The sequence below is a fragment of the Dendropsophus ebraccatus genome, chromosome 14 (genome assembly GCF_027789765.1).
Source record: "Dendropsophus ebraccatus isolate aDenEbr1 chromosome 14, aDenEbr1.pat, whole genome shotgun sequence".
NCBI classification, from domain to species: domain Eukaryota; kingdom Metazoa; phylum Chordata; class Amphibia; order Anura; family Hylidae; genus Dendropsophus; species Dendropsophus ebraccatus.
Genome location: NC_091467.1, coordinates 22,218,147 through 22,231,429, shown reverse-complemented (window position 1 = coordinate 22,231,429; position 13,283 = coordinate 22,218,147). Strand labels below are relative to the sequence as shown.

At 44.3% G+C, this 13,283-nt stretch overlaps 2 protein-coding genes across 5 annotated transcripts in view; both read right to left on the bottom strand.

Annotated features, from left to right (window-relative positions):
• Positions 1-160: 160 nt before the first annotated feature.
• On the bottom strand, positions 161-5,647 carry CISD3 (CDGSH iron sulfur domain 3). Its single transcript, XM_069953170.1, has 3 exons — positions 5,543-5,647; positions 1,595-1,708; positions 161-687 (listed from the first exon to the last, which is right to left on the bottom strand). Exons 1-3 carry the CDS (start codon positions 5,579-5,581, stop codon positions 508-510), a joined length of 333 nt encoding a protein of 110 aa, XP_069809271.1. The 5' UTR covers positions 5,582-5,647; the 3' UTR covers positions 161-507.
• Positions 5,648-6,367: 720 nt separating this feature from the next.
• MLLT6 (MLLT6, PHD finger containing) overlaps positions 6,368-13,283 on the bottom strand; it is a 38,261-nt gene continuing 31,345 nt past the window's right edge. For 2 of the 4 annotated variants that reach the window (XR_011359697.1, XR_011359698.1), the window contains exons 21-22: positions 7,155-7,240; positions 6,368-6,583 (exon numbers count right to left, since the gene is read on the bottom strand). The gene's annotated coding sequence lies outside the window, so the exon portion shown is untranslated. The remainder of the gene's footprint in view (positions 6,584-7,154; positions 7,241-13,283) is intronic. The other 2 variants (XR_011359700.1, XR_011359699.1) reach the window with 1 other exon arrangement.

Here is a 13,283-nt window from a genome sequence, read left to right as displayed (position 1 = left end):
GACTGGACGGGTGAAGTCCATTTCACAGGAATGATCTATTATCATTTGGCAGACCGGTATCTCCTAATCCTGATATGGAGGGGGGGGGGGGGCCACGATCACCTACCCTGTAAGATACATGGACTTAAAATACTGAAAATATCAAGGGAGCCACATAACATTATACGCATATAACCGATACATTTAATTCACGATGATCTTATATACAATTTGACAACAAAATCTGTGTGCAATTAATACCTAGAAAACCCATAGACCGGGGACCTGAATCCGTGATATGGTGACACTGTAATCACTTTCCAGATGGCAGGTGATGACTCTGATAATATGAGAGTCACTAATACTGCGTGATCTGACCGGTCTACATTGGTGGTATCCCCCCTCACTTTGTCATAGTGAGCTCCCCATCAATCAATGTATAATCACGTCTGTGAAATTACATAACATTGGCACAATTAATACAACCCCGCAGCCCTAAGGTGTTGTTAACCCTAAAGAGACCATAATTCACTGATTAGGTTCCATGGAACAATTTTGCACGTAGCTCTCCTTGTGCGTTCCGTCACAGTATGGTGGGTTTTTGGTTTGTTTGCAGCCACAGAGCCAGGCCTCCTTGTCTTCTGTTAGGGTGAAGCGAAGTGGAGCCAGACCGGGGGCTGCCCTCTTGTGTGATCCATCACAGAATGGCTGGGGATGAGGAAAGAAGAAACTGAGTTATAGAGTGGTCAATCATTTCTTGGCCATTAGGTGTCTCCCTAGTGCAGAGATAGGGAACGTTGGCTCTTCAGCGGTGGCAAAACTACAACTCCCATCATGCTTGGACAGCCAAAGCTTTAGCTTTGGCTGTCCAGGCATGATGGGAATTGTAGTTTTGCCACCGCTGGAGGACCGAAGGTTCCCCATCCCTGCTCTAGTGTAATGCTCTCAGTGCTGTACTGCTCACATAACAGCTTGGAAAACTAGTGCATCAGTAAGCCCTCCCCCCCTCTGCCATCTTTAGTACTGTATTGTTTACATCATCCCCTGGCACAGTACCAGCCTGTTCAGTGCGCTTTCCATAGTACTATATCATGGTATAGCAGAGAGGATTATGTGCTATGCTGTGATTGGCCAGAGAAGGGAGAGCAAGTCCTGTGTGTGTAATACTGGAAAACAGCCCAGCCCTGTACCTGTCCTAAGAAATGAAACACATCAAGCTCCTCAACCTGGCATTTTCATCTGGGTGGCATTGAATCACCCGACCTGTGTGAACATACACTTAGACATTTCCAACAGCAAGAAAACTGGAAACAACATAGATGGATGCCCTGGAACTGAACACAATGGAGCGGTAGACTAAGCAATTTATTACATATGTCTATCTCTTTAACAAAGACCTTCTACTGCAGGGTTCCCCAACCTGTGGCCCTCCAGCTGTTGCAAAACTACAACTAGCTAGTCTGCAGCGCCCTATATAATAGTCATCTCTTCTACACCCTGAATGGTCCACTGTGTTGCAGGTTTATTCAGTGTTTCCAATATACAGTACACTAATTCCCTTAATGCTGAATGTTATAATGGATGCAGGGTACAGCTTTCAATTTCTACCACCCACCTGCTTCTTGCTGTGTCCACAGGTGCACCATGGGTATAGTTTACCAGCCTTCAGCTCCACTTTAAAAGGATGTTTTGCAGCAATAACCGGAGCTGACTGTGCCGTGCTGTATGCCTATAAACAGTACAAACGTTACTGACACACCATACATACATCAGTGGCCTCTGGTAAAGTGTCACATAGACAGACCAAGCTTATAAGGTTGGCAACTTCTGTGTTGTGCAAATAACAATAAAGTCACAAGGACCAGGGCCGGCGTCAGCACAGGGCTTACCCAGGCAAGTGCCGAGACCCACAGCGCCTCTATGGGCCCAGAGAGGGGCCTGGTGTTCTAATGTTCAGCCTGCTCACTGTAGTGCAGGGAGAGCGGGCTGAGCATCAGGAGACGGAGAAGATTAAGCAGAACCTGCACAGAGAGAGAAAAGGGTGAAGGACCTGATCACATGACCCGAAGGTCCTCAACCTTACAGTGTGGAGAACAGCCGGACGGAGAGGAAGAGGAAGAAGACTGAGCTGTAATGCTGTGTGGGTGTCAGTCAGTCAGTCACTGTCAGTAGTCAGTGTCAGACACTGGCAGAATGAGTCAGTCAGTGTCTGTGTCAATAATGTGTGTTTGTGTATGTTAGTGGTGTCTCAAGTGACTGTGCATAGTGTATGCATAATGGGTGCATGAGGATGAGGGGCCCCACGAGGGCCCTGAAAAACCTGGAGCCGGCCCTGACAGTAACTTTCCTGTTTGTAAGTCTGACAGAGCCGGTATAAGAGTCATGTGTGCAATGTGATTGTCATAGGGACAAAAGGGCAACTTATTTGGGGGCTAGCCTAAAGTGGGGCACATGTTTAGCAATATGTCAATCATACCTCCCAACCGTCCCGGATCCAGCGGGACAGTCCCGATTTTGGGTTGATGTCCCGCTGTCCCAGACGGCCCCCTTATGTCCTGCTGCCCTGCGACCCCACAGCCTGTCTGTAGCCTCCCTCCCCAGCAATGGGGTCGGTGCTGGGAGCTGCCGCCGCGGGTGCTGACAGGGGCCTTTTCACTTGGCTTCCTGCTGTGCCAATACAGTAATACCCCGACATATGATGGCCTCAGGATGCGATGGATTCCAGGTACAATAACCTCTCACAGAGCATCGTACCTTGAATCCAGCATCAGGATAGAAAGACTCCGGGCAGCTGTGACGTCACCCCTCCCCTCAGCCGCTATCTGCAAGGATTACCAACACCTGACACTGTCCAGCAGCTCCACCAGCAGCCAGGAGGACAGCAGGTAACAGTGACTGTAGGTAGGTAGGTACATCCCAGCAGCAGTAGAGGTCTGCAGGCTTCCTATCAGTCAGTGTGTGCCTCTGTCCCTGGATGCCTTTCTTCTTCCCCCTCACTGTCAGGCTGAAGGCACTCACTCCTGGCCCTCTGCTTAACCCTTTGGGTACCTGGGAGGATCAACCAGATTGTATGGAGGAGAATGTTTAGGCTCTTGCTCCCTACACATACAGTGTAAGGGTAGCTTCACACCTACCGCATCGCAAGTGATTTTCTGCTGCGGATCCGCAGCAGATTTCACATTGCTGTGTTCATTCATTTAGTCAAATCTGCTGCGATACGGTAGGTGTGAAGCTACCCTAAGGGTACAAACACACACACCATATACGCAACGTATTTTCTGCTGCGATAGGCAGCAGATTATATCTAAATAACTGAACACAGCATACAATCTGCACCATCTAATCTGCAGCAGATCTGCTGTGTATCTGCTGCATATACGGTGTGTGTGTTTGTACCCTAAGGGTAGTTTCACACGTACCATATCGCAGCTGATTTTGACTAAATGAATGAACACAGCATTAAATCCGCACTGTAAAATCCGCTGCAGATCCGCAGCGGATTTTACAGAGCGGATTTAATGCTGTGTTCATTCATTTAGTCAAATCTGCTGCGGATCTGCTGCAGATCCGCAGCAGAAAATACGGTACGTGTGAAACTACGCATAAGCACAGTACAAACCTGTAGCTGCCAGCAACGGAGGGTCTGCAAACACCAGACACAGTGATGACATTTGTTCCTTGTATAATGATAATAGGTGATATGAATATAGGGGCGTCATAGCTCTCAACTGTCCCACTGGTGGGACAGTCCCGTTTTCGGGGTGCTGTCCCGCCGTCCCCGAACGGCACCCAGTGTCCTGCATTGTATTGGGTGTAATAGAAAAACAACAAAGCAGTAACTCACCTGTATGCCGGTCCCAGCAGCTCCTCTCCCGGCAGAGTGTGCACTCCCATCATCCTCCGGCACGGGCAGCGGGGTATACAAACACTGACTGTGCCGGAAGTGTTCTGCAGCCTCTATCATGAATTATAGAGGTTGCAGGGACACCCGGCACAGTCAGTGTCCCTGTATCCCGCTGCCCGGGCCGGAGGATGATGGGAGTGCACACTCTGCCGGGAGAGGAGCTGCTGGGACCGGCGGACAGGTGAGTTACTGCTTTGTTGTTTTTCTGGTGGGGCCACACTATATAGGGGCATTGGATACTATGTGGGGCACTATATGGGGGCATCGGATACTATTTGGGGCACTATATGGGGGCATTGGATACTATGTGGGGCATATATGGGGCATTGGGTACTATGTGGACACTATTTGGGACATTGGATACTATGTGGGGCACTATATGGAGGGATTGGATACTATGTGGGCACTATAATGGTGGATTGGATACTATGTGGGCACTATATGGAGGGATTGGATACTATGTGGGCACTATATGGGGGATTGGATACTATGTGGGGCATTGGATACTATGTGGGGCACTATATGGGGGCATTGGATACTATATGGGGCACTATATGGGGGATTGGATACTATGTGGGGCATATATGGGGGCATTGAATACTATGTGGGGCATATATGGGGGCACTGGATACTAGGTGTGCACTATATGATGGATTGGATACTATGTGGGCACTATATGGGGGCATTGGATACTATGTGGGCACTATAATGGGGGATTGGATACTATGTGGGGCACTGGATACTATGCGGGCACTATATGGGGGCTTTGGATACTATGTGGGCACTATATGGGGGCAATAGATACTCTGTGGGGCACTATATGGAGGGATTGGATACTATGTGGGGCACTATATAGGGACATTGGATACTATGTGGGGCACTATATGGGGGCAATGGATACTATGTGGGCACTATATGGGGGCATTGGATACTATGTGGGGCACTATATGGGGGCATTGGATACTATGTGGGCACTATATGAAGGGATTGGATACTATGTGGGGCATTATATGGGGATTGGATACTATGTGGGCACTATATGGGGGATTGGAGACTATGTAGGGTACTATTCAGTCAACAGCATGTGGTGACTGTAGGGGAGTGGCTATGGAGGGTTGTTGTGGGGGCGTGGCTATGGAGGACGCTATGGGGGCATGGCTATGGGGGCGTGGCTATGGAGGGTCGCTATGGGGACCGCGTCGCACGTGTCCCTCTTTGCTCTTTGCAAAAGTTGGGAGGTATGGTCAATGTCTCTTGTCAATACTATTCTATTCTTCTCAATTTATATAATAAATTATATAATATAATTATATAAATTATTATAATATAAATTATATAAATTATTATAATTATTTTAAATATTATACTGATGGATGCAAGTCTGTAAATCAGAATGAATGATTTAATTTAGAAAATGCCTCCAGTGTTTTCTAGCCACTACCTAACATGTAGCCTGTAATACTCATCACTGGCCACCAGATGGCGCAGGTGTACCATATTAAAGAGAAAAACAGTCCACAGACTGGAGAGTATACGGGGATAATGGCCGAATTTGTAACCTACCCAAATCCCTGTATTGTTGTACGTCAGTGTGGACGAGGGGTTATTGTACGTATATAGTATTCCACATTCACTAGACATTTAGTACTGTACACTCACCCGCAATACTGCGACTTTCAAGCCCTGCAGTGACCTCATTGTATATGCTACCAGACGATATCACTGTCCCCCGGAAACACTTCCCCTACAACTTAGTTCCGTTTATTCTTTTTACACGTCCTGAAATGGTTCTGTCTGAGAGTTCAATGTATCACGAGGAGGGGCAAAAATATGAAGTGGGGAACAGGAAGGAGCTGCAGCGGGGCAGATCCCCTTTTCTTTCCTTCGACCTTTAGGGGGAGCTATAAGCATTAACGTCCATGGAGCTTTATATAAACCAGGGGTGTCAAACGCAGGCCCAGCAGCTGTTGTAAAACTACAATTCCCATCATGCCTGATCCAAGCATGATGAGAACTGTAGTTGTGTAACAGCTGGAGGGCCTAAGGTTGACACCTGTGATCAGAATTGTGAAGTGCTGCAGTATCTGTTGGCGCTTTATAAATAAAAATTATTGTTGTTACAAACCATTATGCTAGTGACCTGTGTCTCTGTTGCAGAACTACAATGCCCATCCTGCCCTGTCACCCTTTTTTTTCCCGCCTTGAGGCACTCAACAATACTTGTTATGAGGCGGAACTGCATATATAATATATCATAATCTACCCTGGTCCATTACGTAGCACTGTGCTAAAGTTCTAGGTGCAAATCCCACTTAGGACAACATTTGCAAGGAGTTTGTGTCAATTTCTTCACACAGCACAAAAAAAATACATATTAGAAATTAGCGCAACTTGAGCTTGCTCAGGTCCTTACGAGCGCATGCGTCTGGCACTGGATTTGCGGTAGGTGGCCTATGACTGTGTCCTTAGGGCTGCATCCAACTTCTTCAGCCACCTCTAATCAAATGCAAAGACGCTTAAGTTGCACTCATCTCGAATACAGGTCAAACAGGTGTTCCAGCGTAATTTTCTTGGCCAATACAGATTAGTAATTCACCATTTCATCCAGTCCTCCACACTCCATGATGGCTTCTTTTTAACCTTGTTTTCTTCTGTTCAGGTGTTGGTACATCCTCTTTTATCCAGCTGATTCATAAAGCTCTGTTGCAAAATGTGTTGTTTGTGTTGTTAAATAATTTTTATTTTCCTGGTACATTACTTTCAGTTTTTATTCTAGGGCCAGTTCACACTGAGGAATCAGCGCGGATTCCTCACTGAAATTTCTGCCTGAAAATATAGGGCAGGGCCAAATTTCATTGAGGTCAATGGAATTTGCGCTCTGAAGTTCACACAGCGGAATTTCTGTGGCGGATCTGCTTTCCGCCAGAAGAACTGACATGTCAATTCTTCTGGTGGATTCCCATTGAAATGAATTGAGAAGTGAGCTTCTGCTGTGAAATTTTTCAGCACGGAATACTCAAATTGAGCGCAAATTTAGAAAAAATGAATGAATTTGATTAAATGAAAAAACTTTCCATCCAGAACACTTTCCTCGCGGATTCAGCGCTGATTCCTCAGTGTGACCTGGCCCTTACTGTGATGTCGGTCTACCCATGTGTCTCCTTTTAAAATTTTCCAATTTTCTTTATACTTTCCGCAAATTGTATATTCAGCTTACTGGGAACAACCAACATCTTCTGCCACATTCCATGTCAAATTAAATAAGCCTTACCACTGATACAACTGGTTCTTCTACATATTTTCCACCCATTTTCCTCATCTTAGTAAGTAAAGTTCTGTAAACACATTTCCATTTATCTGCAAAATAATTTACTAATCATTAGTCTTAGCCATTCGCTAAAATAACTTCCATTTCTTTGAGGGATGTTTGATGAAGTTAGAACATTCAGCTATTAAACCAATATTGTTTTGTCTTGTAGCTGTAGTTTTTATATTTGGTTGACCATTTTTGCTATTTATATTGAATGCCTAAAAGATCCTATTCACTTGCATTCAGTCTACTTTTGGTGCTGAATACAGGAGGCAGCAACTCGGATCTGTCCAAATCTGAGCGTGCAGTATTTAATTACCATTGGCTTCAAAAGCTGGATGCAGCCCTAAGGCCAGGGCCGGCGTCAGCACCCGGCTGACTAGGGCAAGTGCCGGGGCCCACAGCTCCTCTAGGGGCCCACTCCCGTCTGTTACTACATTTTTTTTTTGTTAGTAAAAAAAAAAAAAAGTGTAGTAACAGAGGGGACTGGGCCCCTAGAGGCCGCATGTGACAGTTAGGGGCCCGCCGATACATACTGGGGTCCCCGGGCACACGTCTTCCCTACAGCCGAGTAGGTAGGAAAAGGACCTTTGAGTATGAAGGACCTGTGGTGATGTCATGGGTCATGTGATCGGACACCTGACCTGATAGAGGGCAGAAGGTAGGCTCTGTAAACTAATAGTCAACTGTATGTGCTGGCGTTTCTAGTTGTTTTGTTTTGTGTATACAGGTCCTGCTGTAATATATATGTATACAGCAGGACCTCCTATCTATCTATCTATCTATCTATCTATCTATCTCCTTTCTATCTATCTATCTCCTATCTATCTATCTATCTATCTATCCACAGAGCAGGAGCTGTATACAGGAGTGGTGCTGCTGGTTCTGTATACAGCTCCTGCTCTCTGTATGTATATATATATATCATGCAGCATGAGATATATATATATATATATATATATATATATATATATATATATATATACACACATATATACATACATACATACAGAGAGCAGGAGCTGTATACAGAACTAGCAGCAGCATGTAAGATAGATAGATATATATATATAGATATATATATATATATATATATATATATATATATATATATCTTACATTCTGGTGCTGCTAGTTCTGTATACAGCTACTGCTCTGTATATAAATAAATAAATGATTCCCGCTGTGTGCCCACTCTGTGCAGCGGGTGGATACAGCGGGAGTACCGCCTGGAAAACTGGGATACAGCCTATGGCTATGGTTGTATCCCAGTTTTCCAGGTGGTCCTCCCATTGTATCCACCCTCTCCACGAAGGTGGAAGACATCGATGGCGAGAGTTCGGATTCGTACGGACCCATCCCATATATATATATATATATATATATATATATATACATACACACACACACACAGAGCAGGAGCTGTATACAGAACTAGTAGCTCCAGCATGTTTTATATATATATATATATATATATATATATATATATAATATGCTGGAGCTGCTAGTTCTGTATACAGCTCCTGCTCTGTGTGTATGTATATATATATATATATATATATATATATATATATATATATATATATATATATATATGATCCTTTCACTGTGTCTGACTCCTCCAGAGTCCTGACTACTGCAGAGATCAGGAGATACAGGAGGAGAAAGATATGCAGCAGCCGCATGTTTCTTCTGCTGCAAATCTTTCCTCGCCTGTATCGCCATGATTTGCTCCTCAAAGGGGCCCGCCGAGGCTCTGTCGCCCAAGGGCCCACAAAAACCTGGAGCCGGCCCTGCCTAAGGCTACATTCACACGGAAGTGGAATGCCTGTAACGGACTTCCCCCCCCGCCCGGGCAGCATTTGTAATTCGATGCTGGGAGTGGGGAACTGTACAGCACAGCTCGGCTGCTTCATTACAGCGCGGCACACGAAACACGGAGGTGGAATGCAGCCTTAGTCATCCTGGAAAATATGGATACAGCCTATGGTGTATGACTGTATCCATGTTTTCCAGGCAGCCTTAGGGTTGCATCCAACTTTTGCAGCCACCGGTAATCAAATGCTGCATGCTCGGATTCGAACAGACCTAAGAATGCGAGTTGCGCTCATCTCTAGTGCTGCATTTTGCGCTAAACTGGAAGAAAAAAAAAGGCAGAATATCAACAATATGAAAGTTAAACAGACATTTTATTCAAATGATCAAGAGAAAACAGTCTTGTAATTTATTCCTGCAGAAATGGACAATAAGGACACACCGAAAATATTTACATGTATAACAAGGAATTACATGGAAAATTTCCATGGACGCTATAAAAAACGCAAAACAAAAGATTAAAAATTTTTTTTTTGTAAAAAGCCAGAAACAATTGCCACATTTAATATTTTTTTTTTTCATAGAAAATCATAATATATATATTAGCAGTTCTTTCGTCCTGGGGCCTGCACCTGACCAATCACTTCCATAATGTGCTCAGAACCCACTGCTGTATAATAGCCTGATAATAATAATAAGATAATAATAATAATAACAACGCTGAATAACAACAACATCACATGTCATTGCTTTAAGTGCAAGTAAATAATGCGGTATATGATTCATTGGTGGGTATCTTAATGGGGTATTCCAGGGAAAAACTGTTCCCTCTGACAACTGACCTCTATACCCCCCACCAATCTCCATATCGGCCCGACTTCTGTATTATGAATAGAGCCACTGGTACGGCACATGACCTGGGCTCTACTCATTCCTATGGAGCCGAGTACACTGGAAGAGCACTGTACTCGTCTCTTTCCGTCTGCTCCATAGGAATGAATAGAGCTGTGGGTCACTTGCCACATTGGGATTACACAGAAGTCGGGGGCCCAATATGGAGATTAGCGGGGTACAGAGGTCAGACCCCCCCCCCCCCCCCCCCCCCCACGATCTCCTACTTTTCCCCTATCTTGTGAACAGGGGAAAAAAAGTTGTTGTTCCCTGGAATACCTCCTTAGTAACATAGTAACATAATTTACCAATTATTTACTTAATTTACCAATCTGAAAAGTGTGTCCCTTGACTAAAGTGAACCTGCCATCGGTTTAAATCCTGCATTAAACATGCGTCATGGGGATGGATCCCTGATAGCTTCTCCCTGCCCCACCTGCTTTGATTGATAGATCTATCCCCATAGCCACACAGGAAGACATCTATCATTCAAGGCAGGTGGAACAGTAAGAAACCACCAGGGACTGCTACCCCATAACAAGTGGTTCAGGCAGCAAAGTTTTCTTTAAGGGATTTAGCAGAGGACCCAGTCAATCCATGTATTTGAGAGATACGGAAACACCTGACATAGTACATGAGTTTTTATGACCACTGAGCGTCCCAGGCATAGGCCCATTTCTCACGTCAATTCCGGACTGGTTTGGCATCTACTGAAGCATGCCAATACCTGTTTATAGGTTACTAGAAAAGTTTATAGTAGCTTGTGCTACTAAATAGGGACCGCTAGCAATAGGAGTTGCTTTAGGCATCGTGTAGATGCTATACCTCCTCCTGTCAATTGCAATATATGTCAAATTTTTTTATTTATTTTTTACTTGCTCCATTTCAACTCTAACTTGGAACAATTTATTAGTACAAAAAGAAAATCAGCAAAGGGTGGTTTTCCTATATAGGCTCAAACCTCTGTGTGTTCAATGTACATTAGAACAGTGATCCCCCAACCTGAAACTCTTGAGCTGTAGCAACACTACAATTCCCAGCATGCCCTGACACAACAGGCCAGAGGTAGGGAACCTTGGCTCTCCAGCTGTTGCAAAACTACAACTCCCATCATGCCTGGACAGCCAAAGCCAAAGCTTTGGCTGTCCAGGCATGATGAGAGTTGTAGCTTTGCAACAGCTGAAAAGCCAAGGTTCCCTACCCCTGCTGTAGGCTGTCTGGGCATGCTGGGAATTGTAGTTTTGCAACGGTTGGAGTCACTGCATTAAAGAAATCAAGAGATAATCAGCAAACAGTTGTGATGAGTATTTAACAGTAACATTCACAAGTACAATTCCACTTTAATGGCTACATATAGCAATTCCCTAATATATACCCAATACCAGAATTTTTCTCTTACAATAGCGAGAGTTGAGAACAGTCGAGGTTCAGACTTGCTGGAATTCCGCAGATGGTGTGAAAAGAGCAACCAATGGAAATTTTCCTGTAATTCTCCAAGGCTGCTTTCTTCTATTACCTAATTCTCTCCATTTGCAAAGGCCAAGGCCAGTAATGAGTGGAAATTTAGGGAATGGCCAATAAAAGGTGGCGCTCTACTGTAACGCAGGTCATTGAGAAATCTACTAAACCAAGTGATAAAAAAATGGAAATATATATATGCGACTATGTGGGGTTTGTGCAGAATGCAAAAACAGAAATGTATTCACTAGAGATAAGCGCAACTTGAGCCGCCCATGCTCAAGTTCCATCGTGCGGCATTTGATTACCAGTGGCTGAAGAAGTTAGATGTCCCCCAAGGGAGTCCTGTCCATGTTTTCCAGAACTCCTTAGGGCTGTATCCAACTTCTCTACCACCGGTAATCAAATGCCAAATGGTAGGACTCGAGTATGGGCTCATCTCTAACAGAAATGTATAGCTCTTCAGACTGGACCTATTAATGAAATAATATCTATGTACAGAACGTCCTCTCTGTTAAACACTGTGAACCTTGGAAAAGTGAATACTGCCATAGAACTATCGCAAAAGTGACTCTATGCTAGAGAACAGATAGCCATATATCAGGGATAGGGAACCTTCGGCCTTCCAGCTGTTGCAAAACTACAGTTCCTATCATGCCTGGACAGCCAAAGCTTTAGCTTTGGCTGTCCAGGCATGATGGGAATTGTAGTTTTGCAACAGCTAGAGGACTGAAGGTTCCCCATCCCTGCCATATATCTTTAATAGCTGTCAGATGAACACCTATCGATCTGCTGAGGTGCACATTCATGTATGCTCAATGGAAAGATGGGGTAAGCCTCTGCCGGCAGCTTATATTCCCAAGAACAAAAGTTGAAATCCAACATATCTGATCTTTCTGTTCACATCGTCATCTACAGAGGCCCCTATACACATCGGATGGCTGGCCAAGCCTACAATTAAGATACACATGTCTAATATGTATAAGGGTTTTACCTTTACACACATCAGATAGGTGCCAATCAGATCAGTGCACAATTCTCTACAGAACCCATATGCTGCAGATATTAACATCCACAAAATATGTGCAAAACATTTCTGCAGCGTGTAGATGATAGTTACTATAATCTCATTCACTTGCCTAGTATTAGATACCACCGCAAATGTAACCTGTGCAAATTTTCAGGTAAAGTCGGCAGTAATTCTCCCCTGTGTGAATTCACCCTTTCTATGCTGGCGTTCCACTGCTAACTACTCAACGGATGCAGCAGAGCCCAAAACCCATGCATCATCTTTGGCATCATCCTGAGATTCTGCTCCTCTAATCACGGTCTACTTTATCAGTGGAGGCCAAGACAACAGTCTTACATAAGTATTCACCTGTAACTGTGTTCTATATTTCACAAGGAAAATGTCATTTGCCCACAATATAGATAATAACTCTTTACTATAAGTAAAGTCTCCTCTTTACAATTTCTGCTCAATTTTGTAATGGGGCAGCAATTAAGGTAAAAAGGACGCAGATTGGGCGCTTAACTGGAGTGGAATGTGGTACATTTAAAGCGGAGATTCAAGGTCCCATTAATGTCAATGGCATGTTTTCTTGCATATTTCGCTTAAAGGCGAACTCCAGCGAAAACATTTTTCTTTCGAATCAACTGGTGTTAAAAAGGGCCAGACATTTGTAATTTACTTATATTAAATAAATCTTCAGTCTACCAGTACTTATCAGCTGTTGTATGTCCAGCAGGAAGTGGTGTATTATGTCCATTCTGAGACACTGCTCTTTGCTGCCACCTCTGTCCATGTCGGGAACTACCCAGAGCAGTGGCAAATCTCATAGAAAGGTAGGGAAGTGAAGAAAAAGTGAAGAAGCGGACACTCACCACTGTATCTGCCAGACCTAACAAACAACGTGACCGCGTGAA

Coding starts and splice junctions, on each gene's coding strand:
- CISD3 (XM_069953170.1), bottom strand. CDS start 5,581: ATGAGGTCACTGCAGGGCTTGAAAGTCGCAGTATTGCGG. Junction 1,709..5,542: donor TGAAAGTCGCAGTATTGCGG/GTGAGTGTACAG, acceptor TACTGTTTATAG/GCATACAGCACGGCACAGTC. Junction 688..1,594: donor GTGGACACAGCAAGAAGCAG/GTGGGTGGTAGA, acceptor CCTCATCCCCAG/CCATTCTGTGATGGATCACA.